The 23,855-nt window shown below is 44.4% G+C and overlaps 1 protein-coding gene across 4 annotated transcripts in view; it reads right to left on the bottom strand.

The window, feature by feature from the left end:
• brun (trafficking protein particle complex subunit brun) overlaps positions 1-23,855 on the bottom strand; it is a 663,235-nt gene that overhangs the window by 622,516 nt on the left and 16,864 nt on the right. For all 4 annotated transcript variants that reach the window (XM_070522710.1, XM_070522707.1, XM_070522708.1 and 1 more), the window contains exon 2: positions 22,336-22,444. In XM_070522710.1, the coding sequence (XP_070378811.1) occupies positions 22,336-22,444 (109 nt within the window). The remainder of the gene's footprint in view (positions 1-22,335; positions 22,445-23,855) is intronic.

Here is a 23,855-nt window from a genome sequence, read left to right as displayed (position 1 = left end):
GGTCTGCTCCTTCTCTGCTAGAGAGCCGCGCGTAGCCCAAAGAGTGATGTCGTCCGCGTAAATAGTATAACCCAGTAGCGGGACACCGTCTAGGGTCCGCGCAAGTCTACACATGGCGATGTTAAAAAGTACAGCAGACATGATCGCTCCTTGAGGCGTACCTTTGTTGGGCATTTGAAACGGATCAGATTTGACATGCGATATTCCTATCGTAGCCTTCCTCCCCGTGAGGAATGCTCTAATATAATTGAAGACATTTTCTCCGCAGCCAATTATATTAAGCTCGGAAAGTATAGATTCATGCGATATATTGTCAAAGGCGCCCTTCTGGTCAAGAGCTAACAATAGGTGCTCCCCACCCTAGGGTACGCCTTTAAGTACCTCTTCCTGTAACAAGAGAAACGAGTCTTGTGTCGAGAGGCCGTTGCGGAAGCCCAGCATGGTGGCCGGGAACAAACCCCTGTCTTCAATGAAATTTTGAAGCCTAGTGTATATGACCCGTTCGAAGAGCTTTCCCATGCAAGACGTCAGTGAAATGGGTCTGAGCGCTTGCAGGGACGGCTTCTTTCCGAGTTTTGGTATTGTAATAATTGTTGCAGTTTTCCACTCTTCGGGGATCTCTCCCTTAAGCCAATAGTTTTCATTAAATTGACTAGTGATAGCTTCTATGACTTTATCGTTAAGGTTTCTAATCATAGCGTTGGTAATCTGATCGGCACCAGGGGCTGTATTCTTGGCTGCCTGGGCTGCCGCAAAAACCTCTTCCGTGGATATTGGGGCGTCTAGCTTCGCATTTTGGACGCCCGTATAATTAATTTGGCCTGTTGACTGTATCGCGCTCCCTCCGACATATCTATCCTTGAGAGCCTCTATTAATGCCTCATTCGTGCCTGGAAATTCCTCCGCGATCCTTTGCAATGTTCGGCTGGTGGCGGTTTTGGACTTTTCCGGCTCTAGGATATTCCTCAGGATGGCCCAGGTTTTTGCGGTGCTCAGTGTGTCCTGTAGCGAATTGCAAAACTCGATCCAGCCCTCAGTTGCCAATTTACTGGCATACTGATTTGCTTCCTCTGCCAGAGCTGCGATCCTACGCAGAAGGTTTCTGTTCAAGCGTTGTTTTCGCCACCTTTTTAGCAGCTTACGCCTGCTTTCCCACAAGCTTAGGAGGTGGCTGTCCACCACTGGTATGTCCACCGTCCGTGTAATCGTTTTAGATGCCCGCCCGTGTGCTGCTTTAATGAGAAATCGGACCATTCCCCCATGGAATCCGGCTCAGCATTGGGTGGAGGTTTGTGTAGTCGGAATTTTGTCCAGTTTGTCAAAGTCGTTTCCCCCGCCACCCGGCGTAGTTTGGGAGTCGATAGGGAAATGCTGATGAGGAAGTGATCACTTCCTAGATTTTCTTCTAGGTTGGTCCAGGTAGCGTCCGTGATGTTACGTGTGAAAGTGAGGTCCGGGAACGTGTCTCGACTCACGCTGTTGCCGATCCTGGTGGGCATGGTGGGGAGTGTGATCAGGCTCAACCCCAGCCTGGATGCAGCGTGTTCGAGACGCGTTCCCTTCGGTGTGTCTTTTGGGTAGCCCCATGCGGTGTTGGGAGCGTTGAAATCTCCCAGCACCACGAGGCGGTCCTTGGTACCCGAGATTTTAAGAGCCTCCGCAAGGAGTTTGCTAAAATCTTCATTCCTGTTTTTGGGGGGACTGTACAAACTTAGTATTACAGTTCTTGCCTTGCCTCTTTTTAGAGGGAATAAGCTTATTATCTGATGATTGATCGGAAGATTTTCTATCTGTTCTGCTTTGGCCGCAATAGTCCTGCACACCAGGGTGGCAACGCGGGGATAATTTGAATTTTGCAGGGTGTGGAATTTTCAAACTTCCTGGCAGAAAGACACTGTCTGCATACGTTGGAATACAGAACAGTGAAACAGGCTTCACACAACTGATTGAAGCTCGCTTCAAAGCAAAGCTTGAAAATCTCAACGTGCCACAGTCAAGAATGTGTTCTCTCATCATTGATGAGATGCATATTAAAGAGAAGCTCCAGTACAATAAGCAACAGGGCTGTTTTGTGAGGCAGGCAGACATGAGCTTGCCAAATGCTAGCAGTGACCTTGTGTTAGCGAACTCCCTTTTCTGTATTGTGATTAGTGGACTATCATTCTCGTACAGGATTCCTGTTGGTTACTCTTTTACAAAGGGTTTAACCGGTACCCAGCTTCATGTGCTGAGTCTTCATAATGAAGAAAGTTGAGTCTTGTGGTTTCCATATTATCAGACTTTCTGCTGACAACCACAAGGTAAATGTACAAGCCATGAGACTTCTAGGGAACGGCATCTTTACCTACAGAACTGACCATCCATGTGAGCTGGATAGGCCACTGTTCATGAGCTTTGACCCCTGCCATGTGCTAAAAAACGTGCGGTCTCAATTTTTGGCACACAGCATCGGACCCAAAGCAGAAATTTCAGCGTCATATATGAAAGATGTGTATGAGCTCTAAAAGAACTTGATTGTGAAGCCAGTGCGTTATCTCAGTCAGAAACATGTTTTTCCTAAGAACAAAGAAAAAAATGAATGTGGTGAGGGCTATTTAACTCGTAACTCCTGCAGCAATTACTGTTTTGCAACACCTTCAGGAACAAGCTCGTCACACTTGCCATATTTCATTCACAAGCGCAGGCCCGACCATCACTTTTATGGAGAACTATCGCTGGTTTGTTCTCCATGACACCAGTAATACAGTTCAACATCTGCACCAGAGGTTCCCAGATGTTAAGCAGTACAACAGCACAGAAGATGCTCGGCTTGAGCGGCTAGAGGTCACAATGCCAATGTATATGCATGAATTGAAGACAAGGTGCACCCATCCTCGTGAGTTTCTGACAAAGAAGACGTACGAGGCATTTTTGACCACTACGTACAGCACTGTGGTCTGCATAAAGCACCTGTTGAGGGCTGAAAAATTTGCATTTGTATTGACACAGAAGTTCAGCAGTGACCCGATAGTCTATCTGGAACACTGCGAAGGTCAGCTGGGTGCAAGAATGCACTACATGCTTGTGCTGCCATTTCAGTGCTTCAGAAGGTGCTGAAAATTGGGATAGCTGCATCCAATGCACTTTCGAATGTGACACATAGTGAGCCGGTAGTCATGTCACTAACTGTATCATCTGAAAAGCCAGAAACATCTGTTAAACTTCATTCGCAACTGGGAAGAGCTGTTCTGAATGTTCTTCAAAGACTCAACACTACTGTTTTACCTGTGTACATGCCTTCCCTACAGATATCTGCGACCGTCTATGTTGGTGGCTACACTGTCCACGTCATCAGTAAGCAGATAAACTGCGAGAACTGTGTGGCAATCACATCCAAACCAATAACAAATCAGTCATTGCAGATGTTCACTCGCAGCCAGGACCGTGGCGGACTTTTATATCCCTCTGACCAGCTGCTTTTTGTCGTGGACATCTTGCATGTTTACTCTGAGCAAGCCCTGAAGGAAAATACAGCTCTTCAGAGACCCTGGACTCACTTGGTGGCACACGCTGTTTCAGCTCTGTCTGCTTCAAAGTTGCTGCAGTGTGAAGAGAATGACATGATGCACCTACAGAAGCTGATGGAACTTATTGCAGTGCATTTTGTGAGGCCTCTCCTTGCAAGCTATGCATTTAGTATCACAGACAAGCACGATGCTTGCAAGTACTTTGCTCAAAAGCCACTTTCAAGAAAGAGTCTAAAACTGCGATAAGTAGTGTAACACCTTCAGGTGCTCTTTGCACAAATGTGCACACACTTTATGTTACATGGTTGACTTTTTCGTATATGACTTGATTCTAGTAAGTCCTTGCATGGTGTTCAGTTTCTGAAAACTTGACAATTCACTGAATAGATTCTGTTGAGATGACTTAAAGCATGGTGTATGCATTTTTCCAACCCGACATTGCTTATTGAATTGAGTATTCTTAGTCTGTTCTGTTGCAGTGGGCGTTGTGTTATCCTAAGGTGCTAGAAATGCAGTAAAGCTAAATTCTCAATGGATTCAACTGGCGCCAGAAAAAGACAAGTGCATTTCACATTCATTCACATTCTGTAATATCTGTATATACTTCGGATGTCTTTCGGTTGTTTTTCTTTGATACCTTTGCTCAGCACTCCTCGTGGGGAAAGATATGTTGAAAGTTGTGGGGATGCGCGACCCTCGCGCCTCCCCTGATGTTTTTCCCGCATAGCGCGTCTCCTGTAGTGCGGCTTCGCCGCACGCGCGGCGGTCCGAGTGGTACAGGCGCAGTGCGAGAGATGGCGCTAGTGTTGCGCGCCGCGAGGTTACTTGGGCGCCGAAAGGAAGGCGCTTGCTCTCTTGGGTTCCAGACAGGAAGCGGGACGGTCGTGCTGCACGTGCGGCAGCAACGCTTCCCCGGCGGGTCGCCGAACAGCGCGGACATCCCGCGCGCGCGGCGACCGATGCTTCTGCGAGACCGCCTCGCGTGGCCGCCTTCGAACGCGCCACGATTCGCGTGACTATACACGCGAACGACCAGGCGTTGGGATCCAGAATGGAGCGAACATATTCGCTCGCGAGGACGCGGTGAGTCGGACTTCTAGATTTGTCGCGCGCCCATCGGCATGTTTTGTGGATAGCAACTCGGCTAGCAGGCACTGATGTATGAAAGGTGCAATAAATGCCCTTGTGATTGTTTGCACTACTTTGTTGTCGTTCCTTTGTCCCAAGAGTACGGTGTGAAATCCCACATCAGACCCCACAAAGTAAACATTGTAGCTTATCCAGATCTGCGGCAAACAAAGAGGGAGAACACGTCTTGCTGTGTTTTTATCCGCTGTGTTGCCATTTGCCACCATGCGCACCACCGCCTCCGCCCCTCCACTACCCTGGTAAACCAGCGTCGGGGAACCCTGTTTAGGTGGAAGCACCTGGCGGCAATGCGTTGTAATATCGCTGATGGCGCCGGGCTATTTTCCTCTGCTCTTTCACCGGGCACTGAAAGTATAGAGGAGGCGCTGGTACTATGTCCCATGACAATTGCCCCTTCCCACGATTGTTAAGTTTCACCGCAATACTTCACGTATGCTTCAGCATATAACATTGCTGTGCTGAGGCGAAGCTGCACTTTCGGAACCGGCATTATGCAATGCGCTGCGCTTCAAAGCCAATCGTGACGATTGCAGAGGAAGAGTCGGTGCCATTGCTGACAGCGGCAAATTCTTTCAATGAGCAACATGGCACCGAACGGCAAGAACTTTGACGTTCAGCACAGTGAACATCGAAGGTAGGCCTCGCATTGACACGGTGGTCTTTGGCTGCCAGCGGATCTGCTGTGAGAGCGCTGGTTCGAGGAGGCGAGATAATCAACAAAACGGTGTTGGCTTTCATTAATGCCCTTTCTGGCCTGCGGTCACAGCAAAAAAGTTAGGAAAATCGGACGGCGAAGGGTTCGTGCATGCGAAATTTCAGACATTGTTATACATTACGTGGTGGTGCCACGAAGCCATCCGCATTATCAGGCATTTCCCAAAAATCAGGCGTCCAGAAAATCGGTCGTCGACTGTACACTGGCAACTCCTCCAACTGACAACAGGGCGTCAAAGGCAACTCATTACGATTCCTCTCTTTACTCAAGCCAGCATTAGGACAACTTTTGTCCGCTTTAAATAAAACGACGGCCAATTTTCCAGATATAAGCACAAATTCCCTGAGTTTTTCCTGACTATTTCCAGACTATTCAAAATCACTGAGAATTCCCAATTTTTCTGGTTGGTAAGACAACTTGTACTTTATGATTAGATGCTCTGGCCAGTAAGCTTACCATTTTACTAAAAGAAGTGGGTACCATAAAAGTGGGTTGTCAGTCGCTTTGAGCTTCACTGCAATGTTTTGCATATACTTCACCGTACAACATTATTATATGAGGCAAAACTTACTTTCAGAAACCGACATAATGCAACCCGCGGTGCCTTCCAAGCTTTGAAGCCATTGGCGAGGATTACGAAGGCTGAGTCGGAGCCATTGCTAACAGCGGCGAATTGCTATCAGTAGCGAACGTCGAAATAGCTTGGCCTAGCCTTGCTGTAGTGGAGGCTGCGGCTGCCAGTGGATATGCATGCGAGAGCGCTGGTGGCTGCTTTGGACATGTGGTCACGGCAAAAAGTATGTAAAATCGGATGGCAAAGGGGTCTTGTGTCTGAAATTTCATACTTTTTTATACATTCACTCTATGGTATACATGGCGGTGCCACAAACCCATCCGAATTATCGGGCCTTTCTCAAAAATTGGCCGTTCGGAAAATTGGGTCGTTGGCTGTACACTGGCAACTCCTCCAGCCGACAACACAGTGTCAAAGACAATTCGTTACGATTCCTCTCCGTTACTCGAGCTAGCATTAGCGCGACTTTCGTTCCATTTCAATAAAATTATGGCAAATTTTTTTTATAGAAGCACAAATACCCTTACTTTTCCCTGAGTATTTCCAGACTATTCAAAATCCCTGAGAATTCCCGGTTCATAGGCACCCTATTAGAACCCAAAAATCATCAACATATCTGAACGTCTTGATGGCTATCCCAGAAAGATGCCGGTCTAATGCCACATCCAGCTGCACCAAAAAATGCTACTCAGCACGGGAAGCACTCTGGATCCAATACAGATACCAGCCTTCTGTATGAAAAGCAAGACATTCCATCCAATCATTGTCGACCTCAGGCAACAGACAAAAGTTCCAGAAAATTTTGAACAGTAACATCACATTTTTTGACAAACAGCATTTCAACATTTTGCTCCATAATGCATGCCTTGAAGCTGCACATCATTTGCTTGTGAGGCAAAGAATAAAAAAGTCCTCTACGCAAACACTAAAAGTGGCAAAACCTTCCTGGATTATTCAACGAGAGGTATTGAACAACGCTCGCAGAATTTGGAATGACCAGGGAAGTGACCAGTTTAAGCGAGGCAAGGTGGCCTAGTAAAAATGTGGGAACTTCACTTTGCCAAGTGTTCCTTTTAGTCACGATGACCCGGAACGGTATCTCTGGTTTGTGGGTGTTCACAGAGAATAAAACCTTTAACTGTCCCTCTTTTGCTTTCTTAACATGCTTGTAAAGGCCTTCTAGGCTTAAAGCATCAAGAAGTGCGACTGCCTTTTCCTTCACTTTGGCTACATTACCTTTCATTTCCTTAAAGTTCTTATGAATAGCCAAACTTGCCTTTTCCTGGTAAACCACCTTTGGGTATCACCATAAAATAACCTTCTTTGTCTTTAATAGCAACCCTTTAGCTATCATCAACTAGTTAACTAGGTAGTCCAAAGGCATATGGTGCATCAGCCATCCTTCAATCATGCTTTCTCAGCAGGAATTTACCTAGATAGCTCGATACAGCAACAGATGCCCTGTATCTACGCGGCCACATTTTGCTTCGTCGATTGACCGTGTGATCGCCTGTGTCACTTATATTCCTTGGTGCGCGTGTTTCAGTAAACTTAGCTGTGAGTCAGCGCTTATCCTGTGTCCTTTCACTCCATCGTCATTTTGTTCGTGCTGTTACCAATATGAAAACAAAACAACGTGCACACGCAGATCAACCCAGCGATTCATTTGTCACAGGCCCCTATCAAGACAAAAAGCAACACTTCTGCTTCCAACAAGGAAACTGACAAACTCACAATTGTCACTTCTATTCCTAATCTCTAAATCTTTTAAGATTTTCCTAGTGATGTGGTGAGCATTTTTTGCCAACAATTGCCTGCGATGAAACAGAGGCTTACATTCACAGCATGCACAATGTGATGTGTGGCAAAGTGACCAGTCAAAGCAAGTCCTGCAATGTCAGTACGAGCTCCCGCAATCACACGTTAAGGCACCTGCCTGTATGGCCCTTATACTCTTTTCTACATAACGAAAATGCTGTTTTTGTCTGGATAGTCACCTGTGATGGACGAATTGCTCGGTTGATTTGCTTGCGTGATTTCTTCTGTTGTACATGCAATGATATGCTGCTAAACCTTGTTAATTTAACTCTCGTTAATTCGGACTCATCTTTTGTTAACCGCAGGCATACACATTATTTAATGCAATGAAACTATTCTTAATTCGGACGTATTTGGCTGCATAACGGTTAATTCAGAATTCTCAGAGCTCAGTGAGCGTCATATGAGCAATAACGGTGTTAGCATTCACCGAAATGAAGCGGCGGAGTTCGCATCACCATAGTCATCAGTGGAAATTGTATGTGAATGACAGAAACGCCGGCATGTTTCGCACTTATTTGTGCCTTTAAAGCATTTATCCTTACATTTATCACTGTGCACAGCACGATGTCAGCCGCGTGCCTTCATGACTGCACAGTCACCAACGACGATTGCATCGATAGGGGCCGCAGTGTTGTCTGCAGTGGTTGTGGCAAGCATAAGTCTCTTTTTGACTCAGTGCGTGCGTCGGCCAAGCGCCTTCAGAACTGTAAGATCGCCGTCAATGATCGTGTCAACAGCGGCAGCAGTTTCGTCTGCAGCGGTTGCACAACAAACAGTAGTTTCGTTTGTACTCGCTGCAAAGCTGTCGAGGATGAAGGGCACCACCTACATCACAATGAGCAACGATTGGGCCACTCATTGCGCGGTAGTGAAAAGCGCATCTCAGATGAAGACATGCACTCAGAAAAAAGCCACGAGGCCTTTGCTGCTGCGATTATGCAAAATAGAAAGGGGATTTGCCGATTCATTTAATAAATAAAAGCGTGCTGACGTAGTAAGTATTTTTTCATTGTTTTCTTGATACCCTCAATAATTTGACATTCGGTTAATTTGAGCATTTTTTTCGGTCCCATGCAATCTGAATTAACGAGGTTATACTGTACACATAGATCACGTGCAATAAAACATTCAGTTGTTAGTAGTGCCGTGCCCCCTCTTTTCTGTTGCCGCCTGTGTGCCTTTTGCTCTCGGTGTACATGATGCTATGCCAGCTTCATGTCCTTGTGTCCATGTCCTTGTGTCCATGTCCTTGTGTCCTTGTGCCATGTCCATATCCTTGTGTGTGCGTCCTTCGTGTTTCGCTGGTACCTGCTTTTTTCAAGTTCATCATGCACCAACTGGCCCAAGAGCTTGCGCTAAGGCATCTTGATGTTTTTTGCCAGGCTTGTAGACCACACCCAAATTAAATTCTTGCAAACCCAGTGCCCAAGGTATCCAGACAAATTATTCAGCCAGCACAGGGCATGATGCTCAGTAACTAATGCAATTTGGCATCCATAAATATATGGCTGAAATTTTCATACAGCCTAAACTGCAGGAACACATTCCTGCTCTGTTACCGAGTACTTCTGTTCTGCTTCCATTAATGTGCAACTGGAATATGCAAACAACTATCTCTCTGGAAGTGTAGTCATGTTGCAGGAGGATGGCACCGAACCCATGGTTACTGGCATGGACGTGCAAAAGGGTAGACGCGCCTTCAACAAAATGGCAGACAACGAGGTCAGATGTTAAGGCACGCTTGAAGGCTCGGAAACCAGGCTCACATTCGTCAGTCCAAGTGAAATGAGTGCCCGAGGCAAACAGCTCGTGCAGTGGCAATGCCATGTTTGGGAAGTGCCGAATTTCTTTAAAGTTCCGGAAATAAGACACGAGGCAAAGAAAACTCCACAAGTGTTTCTGATATTCTTGGTGAGGAAACCAAAGCATAGCAGCAATCTTGTCATGGTCTGGTCAGACGCCGCATTCGTACAGTCCATCTGATGTTGCAAAGACGGTTTTATCCTCGTCTGCTTTGTGCAAAGGTATTTGCCAATAACCCAACTGAGATCAAGACGAGAAAAATTCAACACCCTGGAGCAAGACAAGGCCATCATCAATTCATGGCATCGGGTATACATCTTTGCACATGATTTTATTGAGAGCTCCATGACCGACACAAAATCGCACAGAACCCTTCTTCCGAACTAGTAGAACAGGCAACAACCAAGAGCTTGACAACAGCCGGATAATGTCAGGTATGAGCATGTCAGTGACGTTTCCCTCAATGATTTTCCACTCCACGGACGATGCACAGTACGAGTGGCGGCGTACAATGAATCTCACAACCGCAGCAATTTGGGCTTGTTGGTATACCATGGCAAAATATTTTTATAGCACAAGGACGCGATAAGAAAAAACAATGAAAGACGAAGCGCTAACTTCGAACAAACTTCATTCATGAAAACAGCAGCTTATATACATTTCAGCTACAGAAACTATTCACCTTTTTAGGAAGTCAATACCTTTATCAGTCAAAAGCACTGAAGGAGTACTTGCACAATCTGGTCCGAGTTCTAAGATGAGATTGGCTTCCATAATTTCGGGAGACAGCTGGTCATTATCCTTACAGACAACAATACAGGCGTCAATGAACTACAATTCGTAGAATGATGCTGCCATTGGTTTCAATGTGATGCACTGTGACGGAAGTAGAGCCGAGAAGCTTTGAGTGGACATTAAATAAGGCTACGTGTTTTTCAAGCACAACTAAAAGGACTTATGTCTGCACAACAGTGAGATCATAGTTTATCATAGCTCCTAAAGCTCCATGGAACACTACGTTATTACCTCCCGATCCTGCAGAACATGTCTCCCACAAGCAAGAGAAAACTTGAGGCAGCACGAAACAACTGCCTTCGCGTATGTCTTGGCCTTCCGAAGGGGTCGTCCCGCTCAGGAACTGTAGCAGAAGCTGGATGCCTGCCTCTCGAAGTGCTATCATCGCAGGAGACACTTCGGATTCACCTCCGCCACGTCATTCATACTCTTCGAAGACTCACTTTTTAAAGGATATTTCTAGAACCCGTGCTACATCTAGCTTTGGGCAGGCCGTCAGAAGCATATCTATTTCGATTCCTGCTCAGGCGTCACAAATTATGCCACGAAACCTATCACCATGGGCACTGTCCCCACTGAAAATTGTGCCTTATATACCTGGAATCAGTGCGAAAAAGAAAATGCCTCAAGCAGCGACTTATCAGATAGCTTTGGAATATATGCACAAAGAATACGCAGCCACAACGCACATTTTCACAGATGGCTCTACAACTCCACATCGTTCATCATGCGGACTTTTTGTTCCCTCTACAGGGCAACGATTCTCATTTCGTCTTGAGCGAGCGACATCATCTACTTCAGCGGAGCTATATGGCATTAAGGAGGCCCTTGTGTATGTCCTTCAACAGCAGCCGCCAAAGACATGGGTGATTTTCACAGATTCAAAAGCAGCCCTACAAAGTATGTGGAACAGGACCAAGCGTTGCAATAATCAACCTGCAGCATTTGACATTGCTTATCTTCACCACAGGGCTAAGATTGCTGGGCATTGCATAAAGTTCCAGTGGATACCTGGCCATGCCGGCATTTCGGGAAATGAAAGAGCGGATGAAGCTGCCAGAAATGGACTCCAATACCACAAGTTCGAAAGAACATTTTTTACAAAAGCCGATGCTTCAAGCATGGCAAAAAAATATGCCTATCAAGAAAAAGACCGCATCTGGAATCTGCCGCTTCACCAAGATCCTGCGTTACATTGACCCAGAAATGAGACTGAAAATTCCACGACCACTTCCTCGACACTTAGAGACGTTGTACCATCGTCTTCGACTGAACGTGGCATACACGAACAATTATCTGTACCGCATAGGGCTTACCACTAACCCATACTGTGATAACTGTCGCAACCTAGAGACAATTGAGCACATATTACTAGAATGCCCCGCGTACCGCGATGAGAGACAATTTTTTGAGCAACAAATGGACATGATTTGCCACGAACCGTTCACGTTACCGAGATTCTTAGGTCCAATGCCTGGCCTTTCAAAACAGCGATGGGTTTTGGATTTATTGTTCAAATACCTATCAGAAATTGGTCTAATCGGAAAGCTTTAAGAATTGCACCCTTCATAACAAAATCCTAAATTTACCCGCCATGTCACCTGTAAATATTAGTATCAGGTCCACTCGGACATTTCATATTTATTTTTCTCCTCTTTTTCTCCCACTCTCTTCTGGAATCTTTTAATCCCATTCCCCATCCCTATACAGAGTAGCATGACAGCGGTTATATACACGCTGGCAAAATTCTCCGTTTTTCTAATAAAGAGCTCTCTCTCTTTCTCTCTCTCTCTCTAAAGCTCCAGTATATCATCACGAGATGAAAACAGAGGTCGTGCTTCATTGTGAAGGGGAACAAAGATAACAGGTTTGGTGTCCGTAAAGCAAATAACAGTGGTGTTTGGAGCACCGTGATTGGCAAAAGAGTTTGGTTAAATGCTGTAACCAGTGCACTTCTGTCATGAAACTTCACCAGGCTAGGAGTTACGGTCAGCCTGCTAGAGATGTGGCGACCAAATGGTACAAAGAACACATCACTATTAAAGATGGTATCCAAAGTCAATGTTAGAATATCCTAGAGGCCAGGTGGAATCAAACAACTGGCTGCTGTGACAAAAGGTAGGCTGTCTGCGTCGAGTTCAAATGAACATTCAGTGTCTCTCATATGAATTGCATGTAACATAGCAGTGTGGGTGTAGGCCAGCGGGTTATTTACGATTTTGGGACGTTACTGTAAGAAAACACAGGACTTGAAGAGAGGGGCAACGCAAAGTGGTAGTGAAACTGATGATTTTTATGAAACGAACGCCAAGCTTATGTAGATAAGATACATATGTGCACCTGAAAAGCAATGTGAAAACCAATAAAAACATAAAGTGACCTTGTGGTATCCTGTGTTGGATTCCGGTTTCAGTTTTGAGTCATTTACTACCAGTTACTACTGGTATAGGGGATACATTACATTTCTTGTAGCATAATCATGCAGCATGCACATAATTACTATGGTACTGACCCGCCATACTAATTGGCCTTTCATGCCAAAGAGTTTTTGAACATTACTTAGGTCTTTAGCATCCTTACAGGGGGACTATCCCGACTTCTTGGAGTGTAAAGTGCTTTTACGCACAATGTCCAATCCATGACAGCCACAGAGCTGTCTCGAGTCAGACTCGGGGCGAATGAGCCACCCATCAGTGCTGTCCCAGGGGGCACACAGATGTTTGCACTGTCTACTTTTGTACTCTGTGAACTGTTCTCATGCGTGATCTGTGTGTGCAAGTCTGCATCTCATTGTCTTCCCAAGATGGGTACTGAAACTCTTCAGAACTGTAGTGCAATCGTGTTCATTTTCAGTTGTTATGTGTTTTTCTTAAAATGGGGGAGTCAAAGATGTCATTTTCTATGTATAAAGATGTCATCATCAAACATGCATGTTACAGTGCTAACGTGTTCTGTAACTCATGACTAGCTTTTGTTGCGAGGAGAGCAAGCAGCGCATTTTACTTTCAAAGGAGAGGTGATGTGGTATCCTGTGTTGGATTCCGGTTTCGGTTTTGAGTCGTTTACTTCAGGGCGCCACTTAGCGCCAAACGCTGCACGTTGCCTGCTCAGTGCTGTGTTTCCCCCTCACTGTAATAAAATGATTCTTGGTCTGTCCCCGACCGAAGCAGTCCAGCTTTTTCTTGCGGCGCTGCGCGCCCCCACCATTTAGGCCTCAGGACGTAGATCCTTCATCCGGCCGCCCTGTCGAAGCTACAACAGACCTCAAACAGGGGTGCCATATAAAAAATAAGATAAATGCTGACAGACTGAAGCCCCAAACACGTGTATCAGATGGAAAGAAACAAAAGTTATTTCTGAAATACCGCAATTGCCGGCAAGCTAATGCAAACACCATCCTTAATTTGTCACATGGCCACTGCCTCTACAATCTCTTTTTCCAGATGGCAAATTTTTCAGCCAATTATCTCAGTCTTTGAAAACAAAGGAGAGCAGCCCAAGCAACTACAGCAATGAATAGCCAAGTCCAACCCTCCAGCAAGCCCCAGAAAACATTCCTGCTCATGCAAACGAATGTTAACGCACCTACGAGTTTGTCCAATGCCACACTTTAGTGTAATTTTATATATGACGTGTCGTGCACTAGAAGAAACGGAGTTAACCGAGGGGCCCGATTTTTATTAATAATATCATAAGAAGCCAACAAACAGACACCAAGGACAACAAAGGGGAAATTACTTGTACTTACTAATTGAGATAAAGAAATCAAATTAAAACAACTTGCTGCAGGTGGGGAACGATCCCAAGCCTTCACATTAGGCATGCGATGCTCTACCAATTGAGCAGCACCGTCTTCCCATCTACTTCCTGGGGTATTTATGTGTTACTACTAGAACTACCGTATTTACTCGAATCTAATGTGCACCTTTTTTCCGATAAAACGGGTCCAACAATCGCAGTCACATTAGAATTGAGTACGACCCTAAATTCGCGTTACCATATCACCATTGGCATTCAAAAAATCGCCACCTCGTACGTGCTTACAGCCTAGCTTTCATAGGTTCCTCCATGTGCATGCCTCCATGTTGTACGTGTAACCAGGCGCTGGTGTAACCTAGTCTACCACCTGTCTTCCCGTTTTTTTTCGTTTATTCAGCATGGAAGTTCCGACTGCGAAGACTCGCCGAGTCCAACATGATGCCGCATTTAAAAGGAAAGTTATGTGCGCGGAGATGGACAGAAATCGGGCCACATCACGGGCGTTCGGAGTTCCCGAAACTTGCATGCGAGACTGGTGCAAACAGAAGGAGAATATTTCACAAAATGTGCACTGTCACTTTTTAATCTTTTTTCCCTCGTGTAGTTGTAGACTGGAACAGCCTTCCTTACGACATTGCTGCCATCACCAATTCATCTGCATTCATGGAAGTGTCAGCGATTCTCTCACCTTAACTAATCTTGGTTGAACTATTGTTGTAATCTCACCCCTTAACCCCCGTGTGGGGTCTTTAAAGAAAGAGCGAGCTAAAATGCCACATTTCGTTCTTTAGATGACATTTTTAATGAAAACTTGCAGCTAGATCTGGGAGAATGCCAGGAACAAAAGTTAAGATAAAGAAAATAAGATTTCCGGACCAACGTGGCGTCAAATCATTACGGCCGACACCAGCTTCACTGTCATTACCTTGGCACATATTGAAAGGCGAGTCCATATACCAAAACACTGATACAACTACTACTACTTGTGAAACTATTGAGTTCGCTTTAAATGGGTTCAACTGCATTCGGTACTTTAAGATATCAGAAACAGATGAAATATTTTGTTACTGCCTACTATTGGAGTCTTTCTGCAGTTTTCTGTCTGCTAAGCAAAGTATTGCGAATTATCAGAAGTGAAACGACAAAAAGGTTTTGAAGCAGTGCAGATATGAAATAAGTAATGAAAGCACTGTTTGCAGCTTCGCAGCAGAAGCCCACATGACAACTGTGATTTTTCCTCTAAACTGTCATTGAAGCTTTAGGAAATATAGTGACACAGCAGTTACAGCTTTTTCGCAACAACCAGTGACTTGGAACAGGCACACTTACATGTGTTTATAACCCGCATGTCTTTTGGCAGCTCTTCTGGGTTTTCTTTTCCCACAACTTTTGATCTTCTTTCAGCAAACATCTATTTCACATTTTTATAAAGTACATCAGTCATTTATTCACGGAAAGCTTGATTGCAACCAAGCTTTAAATATGTTAAGGGGCTATTCAGACAGGTATTTAATGATGATTAGTGAGCTTGTGCATAAAACTTGCCCTTTATCCCTGATAAGTCTTTTTTGCACTAGTCAGTAGAAGCATGGTAGATAATTATAACAAGATAAATATTCCTGCGATAAATACATTAATCTGCGATTGACTATTCGATATTTGAAAAACGTTTATATCTGTCCACCTCCAATACAGGGACGTACATATTTCACTTGTAGAGATGGGAAAAAGATGTTGCGTTTATTGCTGCGCTGTTCTTGCTCAAATTTTGCAGCAAGATCACATTTTATAGTCTACGTCATTTAGCATAACACGTGGGGCAGGCCTGGTCATTAATACCTGTGTCCCCCCTTAACAAGCACGGTGCCATGCACGCGCACGTAAATATGAACACATCTCGCTCGATTAATGCGGAAAGTCGCTGTCAAAACGCAGGAGTGAGAAATTGCGGCAGCAGTAGCAGTCGCATTGACCTTCGTGAATCTCTCACTTCAACACGACCAAAACGCCAAAAGCAAAGTGCATATGAAGCTACCGGCTCTACGCGCACTCTGCAAACATCGCAGACCACGTTCAAGATGGGGCATGCGCACTTTGTCCACATCGCAGATCGCTTTCAAAATGCGACGCTTGCGCAGCCGTGCCACAAGCAGCGGCCACCGCAGTAGAACACCCCCTCTCCCTTGCCTCTCCCTACCCCCGCGCCTTGCACATGAAATACTGCGTGCTTCCACCCCGCCTTCCTCCCTTCGACCCTCTATTGCACGTGTGCGCGATATTGAGGCGCAATCATCGGCTAACCCTCGCAAGTCAGTTAGCCTGTGTCAACATAGCAAAAGTCCATTTTATAAGCCCGGTTTTTAGAAAAATTGCCACTAATTTTGTCTGCTGTAGCCAATAGTTCCTTGTAGCACGGTCTGTTAAAAGTAGAGTTCGTTGCATCAATAATATAGGTACAGCAAACTAAGGTTGAAATGCGGTCCGCTATATCCAAAAGTCTGTTGCACGTGGGTCTGTTGTAACAAGCGTAGACTGTATGTGCGATTTCCAAGCAAAAGTTCTTGCATTTACGCATGCAAAATTCATAAAACAGATGAGTTCAAATTTGTACGACTGTCTCTTTTTTCATCCATTCACATTTGATGTGACAGGCACCACCAGTTCAAGGTTTGCGCTTAACTTAGTCACCTGAAAATACCAGCCGAATATCTTTATAAAAATACTACCAGTGTAGACTGAAACCAACCCAGACCTTCCGTCATCACTAGGTTATTCAAGATTACATTTACTCATCAAACTGAACACCTATATTACTTTTTTTTGCATGTTTCTCTTGTTTGTCATTTCCCTACTTCCACCAATCTTCCGATCGCCTTTTACTAATCTCTATTGTGGACATGTTTACTTTCCCTCTGCTCTCGCTGAATCCAAGGGCTTCAAGGACTCCAGTGGTGCCTAAATTAACCACTGGGCAGATAGATATTTTCACATTCTAATAAAACATGCTCCATCGTTTCCATAGCTTTACCGCAGAGAGCACATGCTTCTTCATTCTTATATCTCACTTTATAGGTGCGTATTTTAAGGCATCCTGATCTCGCTTCGAAAAGTAATAGGCTTCCCTCTAAGTCTTCAAGAACTGTTTCTTTCCTGATTTTGTTTTTTTCCTCTCAAGTGGTTATTCGTGGTAGGTTTCTTTACCATTGCAGGCACCCATGAGATTATTTCAGCCTCTCCAACTTACCGCTTGACATTCTCTGTTGATGCGTTGCTCACCCTACGAGCCACATACTTGCTGGTAAGCTTCCTAGTTCTTTTCCACCACTGTGAATCAATGCTTTTTTTGTACAAATACCTCAACACTCACCCAGCCCATTTACTTCCTTCCATATTCCTCAGTCGTTCTTCATAATCAATTTTACTGTGAGCTTCCCTCACTTCAGAACTTGTCCAGCCCATATCACGTTGGAAGGCTTCAGCCTTCCAAGAGCCCTCTGCTTTTGCGCTTGGAGGCCGTTCCAATCTTCGAGGCTTGTTGTTCGGCCAGGCCAACATACCGCTGTCATTTCACAACAAAAAGTAGAAACACTATGTGTTAACCGATATGTACTCAATAAGCTTGCACGGTTTATGCAGATACGAAACGCATTATGTTCAATGGCCGCTGAGTCAGGAATTTGACTTTACTATTAAAACAAAACTACTGTTTAAACAGGTACGGTATAATGAGGTTTTACTGTATGCGTCTATTGTATAGCTTCCTCATACTCGATTACGGTGTTTGATTGGGAAGCCAGTTGTCATCCACCTCGAACCGATGCCAGAGCCTTCTCGTACTTTGTACAGTATTTGTACTTTGTTCTACAGCAATTTACAGTGTTGCACAATATTGTACACTAATGAATAAAAGCATATCCACAGGTGGGGTTCGTAAAAGAAGAGACGAGACTGCTAGTCAAGCTTCTGCTTTCGTATGAGTGAGTTGCCAAAGTACTAATCGAGAAATGAAACCCATTGCGGGAAAAGTTGATATTGTGCAACCACAATATTCAAAACAATGCATTAACGTGAGCATGTGCTAATGTTTCAGGCATTATCAAAGCAGTGTAAACGTAGGAGCGACAAAATTTGGCCGCTGCTCAAGAGAAGCTCCCAGAGTTTTACTGCTGCTGTCATTCAAAAGTTTGAGTTATATATGGCACAAATTTTGCATAGTTTATTTGTGCAAGTGCCACTGGTACTGGAGGATAGTTTCAGTGATGCCTCCTGTCTAAGTTTTGTTTTCCAGGACTAGCCAATGTGCCCGAAACTGCTAAATTCAATCATGGAAATGTTCCAACAACATTTACAGCATGTCCAAAAGCTGTCGTTCAAATTTATCTATATTTTTGGGTCCAGTAAGGAAAGAGACACAAAATAGAAACAATTAAATTAATTTAGACTAATCAAATGTCTTTTCAGAACTACATTTTCGTGAATTTCCCAGTAATATGATGATTATTAAAGAGAAAATTAAGGTCAAAGTTGTTCAATTTCAATGCCAAAACACCTGCATCAAATTGGCAGTGTGACATCACAAATGTCAAAGTACTTTTTTGTATATGGGCTTTTATGACTCAGTGAAAGTTCCTGGAACTTGTTAAATTTAGTCTGTCTTTGTTAGAATACAATGCAGTTTATATTTACTAATAAAAAGTTAATTGGATTCAAGCAGAGGGCCATCAAACTCTATGACGTCATGACAAGCTAGTACGAAAGGTGTTATGTGCAGCATGTAATACAGTTAAACCTCTATATAATGAACTTAAGGATGACAAAATTTTCAATATAACAAACCATTAAGCTTTTCACAACTTTTTTTTTCATAGAATGCCATGTATTTAGAACCACATTATAAGGAAGTGTGTTAGCACATCATTTCATTTTAACGTAATTTCAATGCCTCCACAAAGAAATGCCAAGACAATAAATCACAATAAGATGACCAATGGTTGAATTACAAGCAGCTGCTTGCGAACACACCTCTAAAATTGAACACTGCATGAAGCAGCGTCACGTTACATATAAAGTCCAAGTGCGATAAGATCCCATCATGCCTCACACACTGAATGATCTAGGGAGGCATTCGCTGTATGTTTGGGTGTGAGTGAAACCTTGTGAAAGTGAACCGAGAATGATGGTGGCTTGACGAGGGCCGTCTTTCAGCGAGAGCAGGGGGAAAAGGAGAACGAGCTCACGGTAACGTGATCATGCACATATGAGGGGGCAGAGGGGGAGGATGACACCCAGTGCAGCGCCATTTCTAGCACGGGCCATGGCTGCACATGGCTGTAAGCGAGACTGAGTGCAGTCCATGCTACCAAGGTAATCTGCTGCATGTGCAAAGAGTGGGTGCACCGAGTGGGCATTCCTGTATGATAAATACTGGAGGTTGCATAATCTAGAATTTCGGAAACATGTTGAACATACACAAAGCATTCACTCCCCGCTGCCAGCATTTTTTATGATGGCATCTCACAGCCACACTACGAGCCGAAGGGGCAGAGTGGCTGGCTTCCCTTCATGCTGCTGATGTGAAGATATCATGGATATATTTCTTTTTCCTTCAAATTTGCTTTTTCCGATTTCCCGCTAATTTGAAAAATATTGAGGCCCCTTCGGCATAAGAAAAATACATCAGTGACTACTTATTTGCGTAGGAGGTCGAATTTCAATGTAACGAAATTTCTATATAGCAAAGCAAATTGCCGATTCTAACGACTTCGTGATATCGAAATTTAAATGTATAATGTAAAGTGAGAAATATAGCCAAAATCATATTCATTGGGCATTTCATTGTGATCTGCCCTCGATGCGGAAAGCCGTCATGTGTTCCAATATTTGCCACAAATGGCAAAGTAGACAGTTAAGCAGACGGCGGCTATCTTAAGTCTCGTTTCAATTCTGAAGAAGACAATTGAGGCAGCATCAAAGTTAAGAATGACGTAGGATACTTTCCTGTCCAAAAAAAATGGCAGCTGAGCAGGACGCTTGGAAACTCGACAGGAAAGTCGTCTGTGCTCAAGGAAGCGTAGTCATGTTTTCCTATAGACCGTTTTTTCGTAGGCGCCGCCATATTGTGAACGCAGTGGCGCCGCCTATGAGCAGCGCCATACTGGCTTGGGTGAAAGCGGTCTTTTGCATGGCAGGTATACGCTCAGCGGTAGATTGTGGCGTTTGTTTTCGCGGTCGTGCGGGGTCTGTTTAGTATGACGTGCGTATTCCACGTAGTAAACGATTCTGTGAGACGTGCTGAAGTAGTTTAAGGCGTCATGGCCGGAATCTCTGCTGGCGTTGAGGTGGACGGAACACGCAGCGCGATGTGTGCGCGCATATTTGAGCCTACAATCAGCCTCGGAGATCAATTGTGTATTTCCGAATGTTCCAATCACTAATGTGACCTATTGCAGTTCCAAGCTGTGGTTTAGGAGCCATGAAGCATATGCGACGATCGTAACAGCGTGGGTACCGTTCGGATACGATAGGAGCTGTGCTGTTATACTTTGACAAGCGTTCAAACTGTTCGCTACAGGTTACATTGCGTGACTACTTGGTTGGATGGATGAGGTTTCCACCCATGAATAAAATAGTTTTGGCTAGTAATAGCAGCATACCTTACAGTCTGAATTAAGCTTGTTCAGCAAAGCAACCGTTTACGAACTGCGCGAGCGTCCTAAGCAGTAGTAGGTGCTGGATTACAGATATATTTGTTCTATATAGCGCATGGTTCAAGCACACAACATCAGCGGTTATATATTTATAAACGTTGTGCGGCGTTAGCCCGTTTTCCCTTGCTTTTCAGAGAAAGAGGTTGATAACCGATTTTTTTTTCGGTTGTGTTCATTCAATTCTCTACAACGCGCTCACACGTATTACGGAAATTTTGCGCTCAAAAATAGCCATCGCATTCTTTTTATGCGAACCCTCTCATATATTATGGCTGTATACAGGCCAAAAAGGCAATGCCGAAGCACACAGCTTATATATGTATCGTGCTGGCTCACCAACCGCAGTGATCGCTGTGTTGAGCAGCGCCATGCACCTCATGCAGCAAGGCTAGCGTAGACATATGATAATTTCAAGCATACTAGACTTGAAATGCGTGAGATCGATGCCAGTGTATCACAAATATTTGATAGCGCCTGCCACTCAGATGTTTCGTGGTTGCCTTAGGTTGGCCGTGCACGAGCATGCGCTCTTATGTTTTACTCCCTACGCCAATCGATCAGACAGTGAGCTGAGTTACCATTTAATGCTGGCAATACAGAGACGCCGGTTTTCTTTGTTGAATTCAAATCGATATAAGCAAAATAGTAAACAACACATACACGTACCGCGACTGATAATGCGCGTACACCGCGGCTGATTGTGCGCGTCACATTTTTGCCCCCCCCCCCCCCAAGACATATTTCTGCCTATAGTAGTTACCGATGCACCGAAAGGCTTCCCTGACGACCTTATATGAACGAACATGGCGTAAATTTCACAAAGTAAGATCTAAAACATCTCGAAGACGTTTCGCAGCATGCGACAGCAATACTTTCAAGCAGCGCCGCGCCGGATCGCCCAAGCCAGAGAGGAGGAAAGGCTCTCCGCGTGCCCTATCCTCCTCGCCCGATGAAACGGTCTATAGACGTACATGACGCTGTGCTTTTCATAAGTTCACTGACGCAATGAGTTCAAATCGAGAAGTAATACCTCCTTTTTACAAATTTTTTTCCCGTCGCAAGGCAGCATCATGTCACAGGGGAATCTTCTGTGCGTCTTCCAGACGGTTCAAGGCATGTTCCGTTACTTGGGCTCGAAGCTGCCCAGCTGTCTCCTTAGATGTCTACATAGACTGTCTCCAATGATCGTTAAAATTGGAACACACCCCTAGACCTAGATTGTAGTCTTGCTTGTGGTTCCAGCACAATTTTAGGTATCATAAATGTCTACTTACTATATCTGGGCCATTATTTCCTAGCGAACCCTTTTGCTCGATTGTATGCCATTCTTATATTCCACCATTCACAGCCAGCTGATCACAATGTGGGCAGAGCATTGCTCTGTCCAGTGACAAAGTGTGAAAATGAATGGCATCACAAGATATTGTGGCCCTGACCTTTTTTTGTATATTTCAATTAAGAATTAGGCAGATTTTATTTCAGGGAAATGCTCACAATAATCCTCACCTTGGTGCCCCAAAGAGGAGGCAGCGCGAGTCAATGGCTGTCGGGTGCTGTTGCAGAAGTTGTTCGTGCAGACGACACAGTGCCTCCACACCATCCTGGCCGCACTCACCTGCAAGCACAACATTGACAATGCTGTGGCTCTAATCTTTCAGGTGACATCATATTGTCACTGCCTTGCCCGTTTCTCATGAAGGAGGCCAACACCTAAGGCATGCATGCAGACAGAGGGCAGTTCGCATAACAGGACAAAACTTGAAGCTGTTTCCTTGAATTCTACACAAACAAATCTGATTTTGCTCATATACTTTGGCACACCAAATCCTTGAGTTTAACAATTCTTCTGAATGCACAATCACCTTGAAGCAAGCTGGTTTATACTTTTCAGCAGTTTGGTAGCAATGCTACTATTTCTCAATATAACTTGTTCTTGGGCAACTTTTGGAGTCACTGCAGTGCAATCAAAAACAAAGGACTGAGGACTGGGCAGCATGGGCACTACACTCGTACGCAGAGAACCCACACGGTTTGTTCCCTACTGCTTTGCTAGGAGGCACTACAGTAAAACCTCGTTATTTCTTTTTTATTTAAAAATACTGTGAGCCATCAATCTGCCCCAAGCAGGAGGGGCTACAATATAAAAATACCAGACAACTGATAGAAGAAGTATACAATGGCAATTACAATTTGCACAGTATTATTACTGATACAAACAGTATCAGTAACACAATATATACATTTCTGCTTAAAAAGAAAAAGAGAATCGGTCAGTTTCAGCAAAATCACCTGATGCAACAGTAGTTGCAGGAAGCAAGTTCCAGTCCTCAACAGTTCATGGAAGAAAACTGAACTTAAAGCTGTTTGTCTTTGCAAATGTAGGATGAAGTGAATGCAGGGTGTCTACCAAATTGACATTTCCAAATTCCCCGAGTTTTCCAGGTTTTCCCAGAGTGCCTTTGCGAATTCCCTGAGCGATGCAGAACTAAGTTTTATGTCAAGACATGCTGAAACCATATCGCCCAATGCTGTCACTCTCTAGTAAGCATATTAAAAAATTTAACAAGAACGACTTAATCTAATTTGAATACTAAGGAGTAGTGTTTATGTTATTCGAAAAGAAAATATAAAGAAGGGGTTAGTAAAATGCACAGCAAATAAAATGTCTTCCTAAAAAATTGCAAATTGAGTCGGACATTCTCAAATACGAATAAAAGGGAGATGCATACAGAAGCAAATATTTTCGAATATGAGTTATTTCTATCAACTGATGGCAAGCTCAGTGGTATGAGGCCCGAACTTTGTCACAATTGACATTCTCTCTCAACAGCTCGTAAATCAACCTGAACTGTCCTTACTCTCAGCCCGTGCACAACGCCTCGCTGAGTTTCACTGCTTTAAAGAGTTTATTTTGGTTTGGATGAGGGACACCTGTATCTCGGTATCAGCCAACACTTAGTTTTTTTGAGCTCAAGCTTCTTCAAAACGGCGGCAGCACCCTTCCTTTCCCATTCATTCCTCAATGT

Source organism: Dermacentor albipictus, chromosome 7 (assembly GCF_038994185.2).
Source record: "Dermacentor albipictus isolate Rhodes 1998 colony chromosome 7, USDA_Dalb.pri_finalv2, whole genome shotgun sequence".
In the NCBI taxonomy this organism is placed as follows: Eukaryota; Metazoa; Arthropoda; class Arachnida; order Ixodida; family Ixodidae; genus Dermacentor; species Dermacentor albipictus.
This window is presented reverse-complemented; position numbering and strand designations above follow the sequence as displayed.